Consider the following 17677-nt stretch of genomic DNA (forward strand, 5'->3'; position numbering starts at 1 on the left):
TCCCCACTGGACAAAGGGCTAAGGACTGTGGATGGGGACCATCTCCTGAATTGGCTGGTGACGCAGCGGGGCGTGCACCTGACAAGCTCGGCATTGCTGAACTAGCGTCGTGGCATCATGAAACGCTGAGGGCGAATAGTAGCCTAGGAGTAGGCACTTTTTGGCCAGCACCCGAGATCCCACATGCGCCGCGCATAGGTCTTCATGAACTTCTCGAAGAACATAGTCGCCCCAGGGAGACAAATATAACCTCCTGTAGAGAGCCCTCCAGCGTAGGCGTACCTGGTAGCCCTGAGCTGTAGTCGGTGAGTCTCAATTTTGTCCTCAGGGAGGATACCCGAGTTGAGGAAATCCACGAGTGGAGTCATCCAAGAGTCCGGGCTGTCTATGGCCATGACCTGGACCGGATCGATGCTTTTTTGCTTGACTACCTCCACCAGGACCTCTTTGTTCAGGTGATCAAACGAGGAGGACGCCAGTTTTGACAGGGCGTTCGCGCGCTTGTTTTGTGATCTCGGCACCCGCTCGATTTCGAAAACATCAAACAGGGTCATTGCCTCTCGTACCTTGGCCAAGTATTTTTTCATGATGTCCTCCTTGGTCTCGTACTCCCCGCGAACTTGGCAAACTACGAGCTGTGAGTCACTCCGAATTTTGATCGCAGTTATACCCATCTAGTGGGCTATCCGCAATCCCGTTAATAGGGTCTCGTACTCCGCCTCATTGTTGGACGCCGGGAAGTCAAATCTGAGTGCATAGGTCAGCTCTTCCCCGTTGGGCGAGGTGAGCAGCAGGCCGGCTCCGCTCCCTTCCTTGCTCGAGACCCCGTCTACAAACAGCACCCAGGGCTCCCCCAGCCGTACCTCTTCGGGCAAAGAGCTAGACTAGGCCATAGACAAACTGGACCCTTCGGCAAGGAAGTCGGCCATGGCCTGAGCTTTGATGGCGGTGCGGGGCTGATAGCCGATGTCATGCTCGACCAATTCGACGACCCATTTGGTCATTCTGCCCGAGACCTCAGGCTTCTTGAGTATCTGTCCTCCCGAACCAAAACCGCGCTAACGGCCTCGTTACAAGCAGACAGGTATAGGAACAGGGTTTCTCCCGACTCCGGAGCGGTCAAAGTGGGCAGCTCGACCAGGTATGCTTTTAGGTCGGCGAAGGCTCTCTGGCATTTCTCAGTCCATTGAAAATCCTTAGGCGCTTTTAGAATTCGGAAGAAGGGTAGCCCCCTCACCGCGGAGCGCGAGAGGAACCTACTCAGGGCGGCCATTCTTTCCGTGAGCCGCTGGACCTCTTTTACGTTCCTCGGAGGACCCATGTCCATGATAGCATGGAGCTTATCCGAGTTGGCCCGGATCCCCTCTCGGGATACCAAGAAACCTAGGAATCTTCCCGACTTAACCCCAAAGGTGCATTTCTTCGGATTCAGCCGCATCCGACTCTCCCACAGGATATTCAAGATCCCCCTCAGGTCGGGAATGAGCCGCCGACCAGTTCGGCTCTTGACGATCATATCGTCCACGTAGACCTCCATACTCTTGCCGATCTGATTCTGGAATAATTTATTGACCAGGCGCTGGTAGGTAGCTCCAGCGTTTTTTAACCCAAACGGCATTGTCCGGTAGCAGTAAGTTCCTTCCTCAGTGATGAAAGAAGTCTTTTTTCGGTCTTCCTCGGCCATCTCTATCTGGTGGTATCCCTTGAAGGCATCCAAGAAATACAAAACGTCAAAATCCACAGTAGAATCTACTAACCTGTCGATCCTTGGCAAGGGGAAGCAGTCCTTTGGGCAGGCCTTATTGAGATCTGTGAAGTCTACGCACATTCTCCAAGACTGATCCTCCTTCTTCACCAAGACGGGGTTGGCTAACCAGGTCGGGTAATACACTTCCAGGATGATCTTGGATTCCAGCAGCTTGCCGACCTCCTTCTTGATCACCTCATTCCTTTTTGGGGCGAAACTCCTCTTCTTCTGCTTCACCGGCTTGAAGCGGGGATCGACGTTGAGGTGGTGGACGGTCAGATCAGTTGGAATCCAGGGCATGTCCTCAACCGTCCACGCGAAGACCCGGGAGTATTCCTTTAACAGGGCCTTCAAACCCTCTTTCTCCTCGGAAGGTAACGACGGGCCGATGCGGAGGACCCGGTCTGGCCTGTCCTCTCTCAAGGGGAACTCCTCGATCTCGTCCTGGGTATCCAACTGTCGGGCCTCCTCCCCCGAGATGTAGGGCTCCAAACTGGTCGTCTGGGCGACCACCTTCTCCTGTCCCCGGAACATGGCCAAGTAGCAAGGTCTAGCCACCTCTTGGTCTCCATGGACCTCGGCTATTCCTCCTGGGGTGGGGAATTTGACGCTGAGGTGGAGCGAAGAGGGAATAGCTCGGAGGGCGTTCAAGGCGGGCCGACCCAGGAACACATTGTACGGGGATTGCTGTTTGACCACCACAAAACTGACAGGGATGGTCCGGCATTTTGACGCCTGCCCTACCGTGACCATCAGGGTGATCATCCTCTCCGGGTTGATGGGCGGTCCGGTGAAACCCACCAGAGGTGTCCGAACCGGGGTCAACTGTCCATCTTCCAAGTCGAGCTCTTTGGACACCCGGTAAAATAAGATGTCCACCGCACTTCCTTGGTCTATGTACACTTTTTTCACCTGATAGTTATTGGTTACGACGTCTATCACGATGACCTCGTAGTTCCCGGACGCCAGGGGAACCGCATCCCTGGGTCCGAAGGTGATTTCTTCGTCCACGCGCAGGCGCTTCAGGGAATCATCCCCCTCGGGGGGAGGTCGCCTATTTTTTCGGGCTGCGTGGCTCTCTTCCCCTGTGGAGAGCGCTCCCGGAGAATATCACGGCACTCAGGGCGGTCGCGGTGCTGGCCCTCGCCCCTATTTCCGCGGTAGGTACGCCCTGACTCCTGGCCTGGCCGACCTTGCCGCACAAATCATCCCAAGAAGTCGCGTTGGATCAGATCCTCGATTTCCTTCCGCAGGGCCCAGCACCCCTCCGTATCATGTCCAACATCACGGTGGAAGGCACAGTACCGGTTCTGGTTTCTCTTGTTCCGGGGTGTCCCCATCTTAGGCGGCCGTTCCCCTAAGCCCTCCGCCTCCATAACGGCCAGGATCTGAACTCTAGGCCATGTCAGGGGGTGTACCCCTTCTCCGGAAGCGACAGTTGAGCTGGAGCTTTCTCCTTTGAGAGCCGGTCGAAAACGTTCTTCTTGGCCGGACCGTCCTTGCTTTCGGGGAGGTTTTCCCGTCCTCTCCGATCTCCAAACTCCCGATCTGACTCCCGCTTCAGGCGTGCGGCCTCCTCTGCGTTAGCAGTTGCGTGCGCCCTGATCAAGAGCTCCTCCAGGTCTCCGGGAGGCTTCTCGGCCAGCTTGTAAAAGAGCTCCTCCGTCCTGAACCCGTTCATGAAGGCGGCCATCACAACCTTCTCATCCTTGTCCATGATCTGCAAGCTCTCCGTGTTGAAGCGGGTCATGAAGTTTCTCAGGGATTCGTCCGGCTTCTGCCTGATTGCCATCAGGTGAGCCGCGTTCTTCGAATAAGTCTTTGAAAAGATGAACTGGGCGACGAACTGCCTTGCCAGTTCAGAAAAACTTCGGATAGACCCCGGTACCAGACCCTGGAACCAGAGCCGGGCCCTACCCTTCAGGAACATGGGGAAGGTCTTGCAACGGATCTCGTCCGCCGCTGTTTGCAGACGCATATGTGTCAGGAAGATCGAGAGGTGGTCTTCCGGATCGGTCGAGGCATCGTACAGCTCAATGTTCGGGATCTTGAATCTCCGGGGTAGAGGGTAGTCCTCTATCCCTCGAATAAAGGGCGAGGCTGTGTAGTTGTTCTCGTACAATTGCGGCCGCAAGATCTGCTCGAGTTCATCTCGGACCGGCTTCCAAGGGGGAAGATTGGGCGGTCGGCTCTTGACAGATCGGTCGGGGGAGCGCTCGGCCTCGTCCCGCACAGGCTTCCTCGGGGAAGGGTTCCTCGGTCGGCCCTGGCGGACCGATCGCGGGAGTACCTCTCGTTATCTCCGACCACCGAGGCTCGTGGCCGAGGGGGAGTTCGTGGCCTTTTCCTTCTGGAGGGCAGGTCCCGCGACTCATCCTCTGAGGAAATGAGGGGTGACTCCTTCTCCTTCTCCTTCGCCTTAGAAGTTTGTGCGCCCCCAGTTTCATCCCCCTCCTTCGCCTGTCGGATCATGTCTTCCAATATGGGGAGGTTCTCCGCCATGAATTGGAGGATCTGCTGTCTCCGTTCCCCCGAAAGGGCTGAGCCCCCAGCGTCCCGAGCCACCTCCATCTCCCTTCGCCGGGACTCCTCACCGGCTCTGGGATCGGTGTTCTCTATGGTTTGTTTGGAACGCGTTCTCGCCATCAACGCAACTGCACTTACCTTTCATTTCCCACAGACGGCGCCAACTGAAGAAGCGCTGAGCTTCCCCGGACCGAGCTGACCTGATGAGCTCGGCGTGCTGATGAGAAGAGCGTGTCCCAATTCTGCAAAACAAACAAAGAACGGTCTCTAGAAGGACTAGCAGGGGACCCCCGAGGTTGTCCCCGGGGGCACTCCGATGGTCAAATTAGTGTTCCGGTGAGCGGAATTTACGATGAGTAAAACTGTTGGGAATATTTCACCAATAAGGAGCGTACCTTGTGTAGTTGGTGGGCGTTACCATTTATACCCGCTCGAGAGTCCAACCTCCGTACGTTTCGGAATCTGCCCGAGATAGTCTCAATCCCGCGCTAGATGGGGATTCCCCCCGCCCTTTGCGGGATTGTTCTCTGGAGCCCTGGGGAGCCCTAGCGGCGGTGTGCCCCAGGATGGTTCCCATGGGCCTGGGGTCCAAGCCCAACTCTGGCCTTCCAGGGCTGCCACGTGTCTAGGCCCAGAACGGGGGCTCTGCATCCTTCAAAATGAGTGGGAGAGATATTTATAGGAGATAGATTGGAGAGAAGGATAGTGGATTCCAATTCCCTAAAATTTGACATTGACTGTGCATGTCTAATTTGCGTTGACAGGACACAGCAGTGGTTGGGCCTTGTCAACATCTTGTCTTCCTGCCATGGAGATGTTAAGCTTCTCAGTGCGATGTCAGTCATCATAACGTGAACAGTATCCAAAAAGAGATATCTACAGATAGAGGGCCAACCTCGGCCGTACATACGTGATGACGAGCTAAGGTGACTGAAGCTGGTGGAGGCTCGGCCCTAGAATTGGATGAGCCGAGCCGAGATGGCCGCTCTTACTTAGCATCGAAATTATATGGTTTGCTCAGAGCTTCTAGGTTCAACTCGGGGTACATCTTGCGAACTTGATCTATGGCTGAGGTAAAGCTGAACAAGTAGACCGGCTAAGCCATGTCAATCAAGTCCTGAAGGAAGTTATTAGGCTTGGTATACAAACTGGTAGCCTCTAGGATGGCAAGGTAGAGCTCGGACTAGTGCGCCTCATCTTGCTTTTGCAGTCGCTTGTTCATGGTCCTTAAATTCTTGCCATATAAACCTTGGTTTCAGGTTTCAACTACCCAAGCTTGATCCAAAAGCTTGGGACGTTTCTCTAATATATTTCACATGGTAAGGGGTCTATTTAATATGCTAGTACAAGTTGATTATGTGGAATTGCGGATACTCTATTTTGTATTTTAGCAGTAATTTTCACGTGTCCAATTGTGTAGGCAAAAAGGCAGCAGGAAACAGGTACGACAAAAAAAGAAAGTTGGGCATAAATTCAAGTTCATCTTTCAATAGCACATGGGATTGTAACATAAATGTGGAAATGTTACCTTCCAATCTAATAAGAAAAGTAGGGTTCATCTTTTGCGAAACTCTGATAGTAAGTAGGGTGGCAATAGGGCGGGGGTTGCTTCCCCCGCGGGGGCACCTGCAGGGAAGTACTAAAATTAAATTTTATTATATAATTTTATTATAATTAAATTTGAGCAAATAATCAAGTACTAAAATATTAACACATCACCAAATTATTATTTATTATAACTTTACAATTGAAACTCATAAAAATAATTAAACAAAGGTTATTTGAATGCAATCTAATATGATAAAACAAATATAACTAAAATAATCAAATTTTCACTTTTGATACAAATACAATCATTAAATTATTATTGTGTTTTTTTAAGAAAAAAGTGTTATTATATTAAGTGTAGTTAGGAATTTAACATAAATGTATTAATAAATTTAGTATAAATAATTAATAATTTTATTAATAGACATGTATAATTAATAGTATAATTAAAAATATCATTATATATATAATTATGTACATATATACAGTTTTTCAAACGGGTGGCGGGCGGGGGTTAGGGTTGGGCCCGTTTCTAAACGAGGGAAGAAATCCCCCCGCCCCCGCCCCACCCCGGGCCCCTGCCATCACTAACAGTAAGGGTAATTAGTGTTCAATAATACCATGTGACTAATGCCATTTCTTTCTAAATCTGAAATTAGTTTATTTTTATCTTTTTTTCTTCTTCTTTTTGGTGGTGGAAGATATTGATAACTTTTTAATTGTTGGGGATAACTTAATAATCTCTTGTGAGATTTCTAACTGTGTTACTGGTCTTTTAGGTTTTAAAAATGACACTAACTTTCCTTAAAATTAATTATCTTGTAACATTTAGACCAAATTAATAATTAAAAAGTAATATTATAACGGAGAAGATAACATGATTCCACTATTATTCCACCAAACATTCGATATCAATCAATTCATGTACATCAATTTGACAAGTAAAACTCAATCAACTCGTAAAGATCCGTTTCCCACAATCCACACCCAAAAAATTAATAATTTGCACATAAATATCACTTTAGTATACGCAACCAAAAAAAAAAGTCTAACTTTTTATTAATAAACTAATATTGTATTAATTAGCGAAGAAAATTAAATGACAAAGGCTCACGTTTATAAAATTAATATTGTATTTAATGACAGTATTTACGCTAGTATTGTTTTAATTGAATTTGAACTTCTTCTCTTTTTTTCCTTTTTTTTTTGTCTTTTGCATATCTGACCTGTATCAAAGGATGCTAGTGTTAGATAGTCATTATATACAAAATTAACATCCATATTTAGTCACTTAACAATATTTATATCTCATAGTACTAATTTGAGAGCAATTTATATCTTATAGTGCTAATTTGAGAGTTAACCCTGGAACAAGAAAATAGAACTAAAAATCCTGATTCTAATTATGTAAAACGTTGCATAATATGGCCACGATTGAAGATTCCATAAGGTATAATAAACAACAAAAGATGGAAAGTGGAAATCGAAAAAATGGAGAAGTAAAAAATAGGAGAAGAGGAAGAGGGGTAATCCAGAGAAGGACTTTATTCCGTTATTTCTGGTAAGCTGGGCTCTCCCCACGAGAGAGAAACCGCCGTACAGCTTCCTTCCCTCCTAATTAATCTGAAATTACCTTCCCCGTCCGACGACGTTGATTGACCCGGTCATCCATTTACCACCGCGTCCCTCTCTTTCTCTCTCTATCTTTAGCAGCTTAGCTAATTTGCCCCCTTACCTTCCTAAGTTGGCCTTGCCTTCCTTCCTCACTGAACATCTCGATTCGATTCTAAAATCTCTCCGTTAGGTTTCCATTTTCTGATTTCTATTTATAGTTTCATATTTCTGTATCGAATCTCGATCCCAAAAACCACCGCACCGGCATACCCGATTTATTTATTCTTTTTTTCCCCAATCTTGGCCCTAATTTTCATTCTTCTCCTCTTCTATAATTACCTAATCACATCTAACTGTTGGCTAACAATTGCTTAACCAGTAAGTATATTGATTTTCTTCTTTCGCTTTTTTCTATTGAATCGGAATTTATTATGTTTCGTTGGGCTGTTGTCTATTTATCTATTGGATTGGATTGGATGATAAAGTTGTGATTTTTACGGTGAAACTGTTATTGTGAATGTAATAGAGGGGATGCAGAGCCAGATAGTGTGCAGTGGGTGTAGAAGCGTGTTGCTGTACCCGAGAGGTGCCACCAATGTCTGCTGCGCTTTCTGCAATGCCCTGACTCCCGTTCCCCCACCTCAACTCCCGCCTCCCGGTACCTTTTCTTTCTCCTAGTTCTTCTCGTTTTCTGTTCTTTTTGTTCCAGATATATTTACATATTTCTAGTTTGCTTATTTATTGTCCCTCAAAAGTTACATACGCATAGTTTTTGCAATAGAGAAAGATTGTCTTTTTTTTTTTTTTACTGGTTTATTGATTATGATATAGCCTAAGACCACCTTTTTTGTTTTGTTTAATTAGATTAGGGTATGGCATGATTGGTAATAATGAGTTAACTGAACTTTATATGTGTAGGATGCAGTTTTCTTGTTCGAACTGCATAGTTGATAGAGGAGTTTATCACTTGCTATTCGCATATATTCTCCCATTCAGAGAGTGCAGTTGCACTGTTCTCGTGAAAAAGGACATATAGGTGAAAAGGAAGTCTCGGGACGTGTAAAAATTGATCTTTTCACATATGTCACGCAGGAATGGATATGGCTCAACTTATATGTGGAGGTTGCCGTACATTGTTGATGTACACACGTGGTGCCACGAGTGTGAGATGCTCCTGTTGCCATACTGTGAATCTTGCACCTGGTATACTATGGTTTATCATGTACCTCTATATTTTTAAACAACACACAGGAGTAACAAGGTTTATTTAAAAGAACTCAGAGCTGTTGACTCTATTGGCCTGCAAAGACTATTATTGTTCAGAAACTTATAAAAGTGGATGCTTTTTGCTGCATGGTTCTATTTTCTTAAGTAACATTTTTATTGTTCAGAGAACTACTGGAGACATTTAACAATAATGTGAAAGTCTGGATCTAGTTCACAAATATTTATTTAAGATACGTCTAGTATGATCTTTATCTGGAGCTTTGTTGAAGTTTTGGAACTTTTCTGTTGTCAAATATTCTGATTAAGATTAGACAATTTTGCTGCTTGTAAGTATGTTTTTCCATGGATCTGAATTGCATTATATTTCTGTTACCATTATATCCTATTTTACATGGCTGGACCTAACATTTTGTTTTCATTTGGTTTTTCTTCATGGATGAAGTGTCTAATGTTGCTCATGTCAACTGTGGAAACTGCCGCACTACACTTATGTATCCATATGGTGCGCCGTCAGTTAAATGTGCTGTTTGCCACTATATTACCAACGTGAATGTAAGTATACCGGAGTCTCTGTTTATTTTTCAAATTTGTCATTCTTTTTTTTTAATGCCAAATTTGCTGATTTTGAGAAAGGCTAGGGTTCTTGGAATTCAGTTACCTGTGGTTAAGGGAGTTAGTCCTTGTCTTTGGGCTTTATCTTTTGTTGTTCCTATAGAATGTTTTGGAGACGACATGTTTTTGTCCTCACTTTTCATTTGTTCCTTTCAAGGTTTACACATTGACTAGATTTTGTGTGTGCTCCTGTTGGGCAGAGTAATTTGCTTGTAGTATTATATTGTTCGCCCATGCTTAGTAAGTTCAAAGAAGCCCTGTATAACCTTTTCGGGGCTTCCTAAGCTTTAAAAGCAGGTTTTTAACACTGCTAAATGAATGCCATATTGGTCGGGTAGACGCAACAAGGATGGTTTGATTGATTCCATTTTATGGTTAAATGGGAAAAGAGAAAAGTAGAATTAGATTTTGAGATAATTAGCTCTAATGAGATGGTTTGGAATCTAGACAGAGACCGCTAATTCAGCAGTTTAGTACATTCTGGAATTATTCGTTGATCTGTTAGTTGCAATGGATAAAAACAATTCATGTAATTGAAATCGAAATAATCAGAAAAGATTTTTATTTTTATTTTTATTTTTATTTTTTGAGTTGTTGGATAATCATTTAATGAACTCATATGTCTACATTTAAGGCTCAACAGTGAAATTTTGTCATCTAGCTCACTTCTTATAGTGCTTACTAACTTCTGCGCGTCAGTTCAATAAAGGTCATATATGCCTGCATGGTTAGAACTACCTGACCAATGGTATTACCTGATCTTGGATTATTTCAGTGAGCTTGTTCTTGGTCTTTTGGAAGATTCTAGTTTGTCTTCAATAAATGAATAAATTATTCGTTGAATTATGGTGATCCAAAGAGTGGAAAGCTTGTCAAAAGATGGCGATGCATAGTAAATTCGATTATGTCTGTTCTTCGGGTACAACAATATTGAGAAGAGAGAAGCAGGGTTTATAGATTTGAGATGATGTTAGAAACGTAATTGTGAATAGAGTTAGTTAAAGAAACTTGAGGAAAAATCTGTGAAACTTGATTACCTCTGTTGGAGATTAAGATCAAGGTTTAAGTGATTTAATGTAAACAAATGTGATCCTTGAGCACAAGTGTAGGACTTGGTGATTATAGATCAATGGTGAGGGTACATATGTCAATTTTGGTGAGACAAGATTTTATATGCTTTTTATTAGTGCCTGTACCTCCTTTTAAGTAAATCAAAGAAAGTCCAGAATGAACAATTAAAGGGTTCACAAGTTCCTCGCATGAATTCTTCATTTTTCCTTTTGGAGGCTTTCAGGTCAGATTTGAATCTATTTATTAAAACCATTTGCAAATTTAAGTACATATGTTTGGCATCGGAATTATGACCTTGCACTCTTTCTTGTACCTCCTCTAGGTTGATATTCTAAAGTAACCATGTCACACATTCCCATCTATCACACATACCTTTTTCTCTCCTCAGTTGTTTGCATGGTTGGTTCTAGGTTCACGTCTGACTGTGACTACATTTTATTTATCAAGTCCATTAAAGTACATTGTGCCACATTTTGTTGACGTACTAAATTCTAATTGCCCTTTCTTTCCCCCAGCTTCAGTGTATGTATGGCTGACATGTTATCTGCATTCTTTCTTTTGTTTTTCGTTCGAGCTTATAAGAATTTTCTCCTTGTAGATGAGTAATACTAGGGTTCCAATTCCAATGCACCAACCTAGTGGAACAGTAACACCACCATTGATGCCTTCTACTTCATCTGTGAGTTTTTTTGTGTGTCCTATGCTGAGTTCTCTGAGAAACTTGGAGACTGTTGGTAGTTTAGTAAGTGTATTGGCTAATACGTTATTTCTCGGCAGGGATTGGCGCATTCTCAAAGTCAAACTGTAGTTGTTGAAAATCCTATGTCTGTTGACAAAAGCGGGAAACTGGTAGGTGCAACAAACTGTAATAGCCTGTCATGTTTAATTGCTTTTGTTGGATATCGAGATTTCTAAACTTGTATATGAATTTCTCAGGTAAGCAATGTTGTTGTTGGTGTCACCACTGAAAAAAAATGACCAACAAAGGTGATGGTCCATCCCTCACGGTATCTTAAGGCTTAAGCAAAGGGAGTGCTACAGTAAATGGTATATATAGAGTTGTGCATAGGTGGAGGAAATGGTCCAATTGGCTTGGCATAATTGTGACACTATGACTATAATTTTTTTTATGTGAGCGTGATGTACATTAAACAATCCAAGTGTTGCTACTTTGATGCCTGGTGTGGTTACATTATGGATATGACTTTTTGCAACTTGAATATACATACATATGTGGTAAATATGGGACTTGATATACAATTTTGTATGGTGTGAGTTCCTTTATTTTCAATTGTTTACAGTATTTCACAGTTATTCGTGATCTTTGAAGTCTGTTAAGACAGATTTATGGTCAATCAGAGGGGGAGAAAACTGATGGGGAACTTGGGAGAACCTATGCACTTATGTTCCAGGAAAATGTGTGTCATGAGTTGTACCTAGATAATCAAGTGTTTCTCTCGGTGTCCCTGAATTGGAAAATGCTGCAGATTTTGATCCGATTGAAAGGAAATTATACTAATTTGTTGAAAAGTTGGAGCACAACGCTTCTACTAACTACTATACATCTAACTTGCAGGTATCACATACGTGTGTAAGAGGTTAGTATTGGTGAATCAGGCTTCAACTGATAATAGACGGAACCATATGATGTTCACATATCTTTCTCACGAGTTCTAATCCTATTTATCCGTCTGTACCAGGCAAAATGCATTACCTGCGTGTATTACTGGTTAACGATGGACATACTAAAACTCTTATGAGTCGTCCTGGTCGATGGTATGTACGTGTAAAACACGGCAATCTTGGTGCTCTAAATGAGTGGGACACGAAAATTTATGTGCAATTCCTTCAATTAAATTCTTTTTAAGTCTCCATATTTTGTCTCTTAATCTTGATCATCTGACCTGATCGAATTGTGCTGCTCTAGTTGCAAATAAGATGTGGTGTTGGAGGCGTGGAAACTTAGCCTCGTTTAAAGTTAGTTGTCCAGGATGCGAATTAATTCAGTCGATGGGCTTTGAAGATGAAGCATAGGAAAAGGATAGAGATCCCGTAATAAGTGCCCGTAAAAGTTTTATCTTATATGGCGAATTTGGGACTACATTCTGTGGGAAACTTTATTATATATGTAATTCAGGAGGGCAACTGGAAAGTATTATGTAAATCAAATGTGAGTCATAATGTTAGAATTTTATAGTAAGCCCACCCTCTCTTTTTAATGTGCTTATCCTATGTCTTTAGAGCAAATATTTTTTTTTTCAAAAAAAAAATCTATATTTAATACCAGGGTTACATTTAAAGTTAGGAGATAAAAAAAAAAAAAAAGAATTGTTTCTTACTTTTGCTAATGAGGTGCATTGGACAACTGGCTTGAAGCAAGCAAAGGAATTTGAAGTTTATCGTGAAAATATCGAGAAGTGGAATGAAAATCTTACCGATGTCAATGGATTTGGAATTTTGAATTTAAACTTGTTCTTTGAAATGTCAATAAATCTCAAATCTTTTTTTTTTTTTTTTTTTGGTTTTTTGATAATGCGTAATCTTTTCTTACAATAATAATGTGTACACGCGAAGGTATTCCATCATGTTTCATATTCATATGCACCACCACGTGACATTAACAACAAATAGGGTCGCTTATGATCTGCGGTAGGAAATGGCCAAACCCCATCCACGTGAGCCGAACTTAAAGTTCCAGCTTAAAAATTCCTTCCCACGAGTTGAGACTCCTTCGAAGGGAGAAATTCAAGCGGTGCTGCTTATGGAGCATTTAAGACTTTATTGTATGTACACTAACATGTCTTGACTCCATACTACATGTTTGTTTGGAGTTCAAAGTTGAATTAAGATGATATAGCATACTTCTTTCAGAGTGTACGTGTACATTGTTAATATAGAAAAGATTAATTCAATTATAAATAATAAAAGTGTTTATTTTGATCTTAGTTGAGAAAGTCAACACTTCATGATTTAACAAATATTAGCCCTAAACTAATATCCCAATTCGGCTGAAGCAAGCAAGTGGTCTTTGGCAGTAGGATCAGTGCCTCTCTCTGTAACAAAGGTTTGAAAATCTAAAGACAAACCTAACCCTCTTGATTACGAAATTAGGTAATGATTAAAAAGCTAGTCGGTGTTAGTTGATGTTAGCTAGATTGTGGGCATAATTGGGTCCATCTAACACTGAAATGCGTTCTTAATTAATTAGCGGCCGATGGAACTTTAATTAAAAGCCTCGCTCTATATATATAGGTGGCCTTTCCAAGTGGCGAAAGATTAGCTCTAAAAAAGAAAGGAGAAAATAAAAACCCTGATCGATTTTAGGAAACATCGGGTCATTCGTTCAATGATCCACCCCCTTTCTCTGTTTCTAAAGGATTGTTGTCGATGAATTTTCAAATTCACGTTATTATATTGTCTGACCGTGTTTTTGCGTCCAATCATTTGACTACTTTTTCAAGTATGTAGTCAAATAGCAATCATTATGAAAATTTGAAAAAGCAATCCCAAAACATAGAAGAGAGCCAGACTTATATCTTCAAATTACATAAATGGATAGTACAAAAACATCAGAGTAAATGGGATCAAATATGCAGTATAGGCATTTTGGCCCCAAGAAAAACTTCATCTAAGATCAATACAGTAGATTTGTGTATTGATCTTTTGGCTCCATCATAAGACGAGCAGAAAGAAGAATTTTGAGTCCTCATGTGCTTAAGAATGAAATTTAACCACGATGCCAATTTCGATATTGCGTACTATAAAGCATAATATGGCCAAGCTATACAAATCATAACGGTATCCCCAGATTGCAGGGCACAATATTATGCATAATTCAACTCTTAAATACTTAATTATCCTTGCTAAAATACTGGAACTGAGAAACAGAAAATATTGAGAAATACCATTTTGGGAGAGGGGGGGGGGGGTTTGTAATAGCAATTTTAAGGCAGATTATTAGCTTGGTGTGCTTTCAATCTTCCATGGTACGAGAAGTAAAAGCACTCCTACTTCGGCCACACGAAATAATTGGTTTGGAATTATAGTATACAAACACGGAATTATATTGAGAGAAACGGAAAAGGTTACCATACAAACATTTTTTTTAATTTATTTTATTAAGATGATATAGAGAGAGCGTTATTTAAGCAAAAACAAAAAGTGATAGGAAAAACATCCTGGTCTCTTTGATGCGGTAAAATTGATGTCCTAATTCTTATCATTCAGATGTTATGACTGTTTTGACCAAAAAAAAACCCATTTATCAATATTTTTTACATTAGGTGTTTTTTTTTTTTTTTTTAAACTTTTCTTGGAGTATTACTTTTACAAACTATTTCTTCCTTAACAATTTAAGTCCGTACTAGAGAATTTCTTGCATCAGTTTTAATATCATTCACATGATTCTGTAAAACAAAATTAATTGATTCATATGAAATAGTTTTTGCAAAAAAATAAATGAAAAAATAAAAGATCCAAAATTTATCAAAATTAATTGGTCATTTAGAGCAACAATTAAAAACTTGCAAAGGACCTATTTTCAAGGATTTTGGATGGTTCAGCCAACATCTCGACCAACGATTAGTGGAAATTTTTTTTTTTTTTTTTTTAATAAACGAGAACAATCATGGGCAGTTCAACCGCGAAAGGTAAAACTTAACAGCTTTATAAAATTGGACTTATACTCTCCATAATTTTCCTAGACGATAGTATTTCAGTTATTTATACAGCATTTATCTTACTAAAAATAGCAGCATCTGCAATCATAATTATTTTGCATGATCAACGCCGTGATTTGTAGGGCACAATCGTGCATGCATGGCACGTAACAGACCTAAGTGTCCTTTTAAAAATATCAGGAAATGAAAGAGTAGCGGAAATATTCAATCAAGGGGACCTTTAATTAGGATGGGGCTTGGCATATCGACGAGGAAGTGCAATTTTCAGGCCAATTATTAGCTTACACAAAATCTTTTACTTCGCTGTCCATCCAGCAAGCTAGAATTAAAAGCAAGCCGTCTGTGGCCTCAAGAAATAAATTTTATTAGGGTTAAATAGAAAATGGAAATAAAAAAGGATAACGTTTTTATACACTGTTAGAGTATAAAATATTCTTTACCCTAGTAAATTTAAATTATGGCAGATGACATGAATTTAGATTTAAAATTCTATCACATCAACTAATTTTTAGGAGTTTATCTATTATGATATTTTCCATAAACCGTGGACTAATAGACAACAAACAATTGCACGAATCTAAACTATCTCTATGCAATGAATCACCGGAGTCAACTTAGTGACTAGGGGAGGGATGTTATAGTCTTTTCTACTGTCATAAATTAAATATTTGAAAGTAAAATACTCGTAAAGAGTTGGTACTTTAAATGAGTAATGCGTGTTTACCCATAAATTATACTCCTTAAAATTTATTAATTGTTAATTGATTTATAGTACTTTGTCATTCATTGGATATGTAGCACAAAGGGCAAATCTGATACAAAATTCTAATTTCACTCCCTAAAATAATATTTTAATCGTTTGGACTAAATTTGCAAAGGATTAGTAACCTCAGGGGAGCTCAGTGTAATTTTTCAAACTACAGGGGAGGTCAGTGCAAATGTCAGAAACCTCAGGAGAGGTTTCTGCAATTATCCCTAGATTTTATCCACCAAAATGCGCACAAGGACGATATAAAAATCTCTGAAGTATGACGGAAACCCTGAATTGCATACACTTTAGAGACAAAAATTTGTACTCGCTTACGTAAAAAATAACAAGAACTCACCTTTTATCTTTATACTTTAACCACACAAAGAAAAAACATATAAGACAATCTCTCTATTTTAAGATGAGACTACCAATAACTTTTCTATCTTCTCTACTATTATACACGTGGTGTGAATTTTTCCAAGGATATGTCTTTCCTAGCTTTTAGGTCTATTAGAATTCTCATTATTAGGAGGATCAAGATGTCCACAATTATCAAAGTAAAACTAGGAGGTAAGTTAAAGTGGGTAGATAATTAATCCCATTTATGATAATTACCTTTTTAACGATTGAAGGTGCTATGATAAGAGTACCTAGTATGCCATGATATCTTATTTGCCCGTCAGCTAATGTTTATATATTTCATCGTTTGGGTTGTCTCCAACTCGAGAAGCTTGCCTGAAAGGATTTTAGAGGGAGTACAAGCTCAATTAAATCAATTTCCAACTACACTGGTTTCTTTGAGCCCCTGCATTGCAATCTTGCTTGTACTTGCTATATTCGGTATCCTACGTATGACTCATTGGCCTATGGTTTTATCGATTGCATGAAAAGACTACTTCTAGGGGTGTGCAAAATCAAAAAATTTCGATTTATCGATCGAATTCGAATTGAATTCGGAATTTCAAATTCGGTAATTCGGAATGAAAATTGAAATATCCGATTTCAAATTGGTCGAATTCGGTAATGAGATTTTTCAAATCGAAAATTTCGATTTCGAATTCACAATTCGAATTCAAAATCGAAATTGGAATTCGAAATTCCTATTTCGATTTCAAATCTGTTTTTCATATATATATATAATATATATAATATAACATTTATATTATAATAATAATTTTTATATTCATGAATTTGATGAAATCGGAATTCCTATTTCGTTTTCACACATATAAATAATATTTTTTTATATATATGTAATATAATATTTATATAATAATAATAATCATTTTTATATTCATGAATTCGGTGAAATCGGAATTTACCGAATTCCAAATTGAATTTGAAACGAATTCGAATTCGGAATTGGTGAATTCGAAATCGAAATCGATCAAAAATTCTGATACCAAAATTCCGAAAAATTCCAATTTCAAAGTTCTGAATTATCGATTTCGATTTCGATTCACAACCCTAACTACTTCTACGGGAAGTATCTTTGGGTAAGTTTAGATGATCAAATCATTATATTCAGACGCATATACAAATATTTCAGTCTTTCCCTACCTAAAATTATCAGTTTGAAGACGCAGGATGGCCATTAAATTGAATCGATCACCTCACACACCCCACAAAAAAAACACACACACACACACACTTTTTATATTAGGCTGTGTCTGCCATAATCAAAATCATCAGTTCGTATAGATATGAAAGTTTATAAAGTCCAAGAATTTAATGAAATTCAGGTGTCCATTAATATTGATGGCTGCAAGTGCCATTGCAAACTTTATTCATAATTAATTAAGCTACAATGCTTAGCAACTTTATTAATTTGTAACTGAAATTGCTTCCATACTTGAGACACTAGCTCTCTATAACAAAGATTCAACCTCTCTATGATTATAA

The 17677-nt window shown here is 40.4% G+C and overlaps 1 protein-coding gene and 1 long non-coding RNA gene across 3 annotated transcripts; both read left to right on the forward strand.

Annotated features, from left to right (window-relative positions):
- The first annotated feature begins 7307 nt into the window (after positions 1 to 7307).
- On the forward strand, positions 7308 to 11605 carry LOC113694165 (protein LOL2). Of its 2 annotated transcripts, XM_027213028.2 has the most exons (7): positions 7308 to 7813; positions 7962 to 8093; positions 8528 to 8638; positions 9105 to 9214; positions 10944 to 11024; positions 11123 to 11194; positions 11282 to 11605. In XM_027213028.2, the coding sequence occupies exons 2-7, from the start codon at positions 7967 to 7969 to the stop codon at positions 11321 to 11323; spliced, it is 543 nt and encodes a 180-aa protein (XP_027068829.1). In that variant the 5' UTR covers positions 7308 to 7813; positions 7962 to 7966; the 3' UTR covers positions 11324 to 11605. The 2 variants fall into 2 exon arrangements, with proteins under 2 accessions (XP_027068829.1, XP_071909014.1); XM_072052913.1 differs by lacking the exon at positions 10944 to 11024 and having other exon boundaries at positions 7470 to 7813.
- A 257-nt stretch (positions 11606 to 11862) lies between these two features.
- Positions 11863 to 12219, forward strand: LOC140008474 (uncharacterized). Its single transcript, XR_011815841.1, has 2 exons — positions 11863 to 11943; positions 12046 to 12219. It is a non-coding gene; the product is annotated as an uncharacterized lncRNA (long non-coding RNA).
- Positions 12220 to 17677: the final 5458 nt, after the last annotated feature.

The sequence above is a fragment of the Coffea arabica genome, chromosome 6c, assembly GCF_036785885.1.
Source record: "Coffea arabica cultivar ET-39 chromosome 6c, Coffea Arabica ET-39 HiFi, whole genome shotgun sequence".
In the NCBI taxonomy this organism is placed as follows: Eukaryota; Viridiplantae; Streptophyta; class Magnoliopsida; order Gentianales; family Rubiaceae; genus Coffea; species Coffea arabica.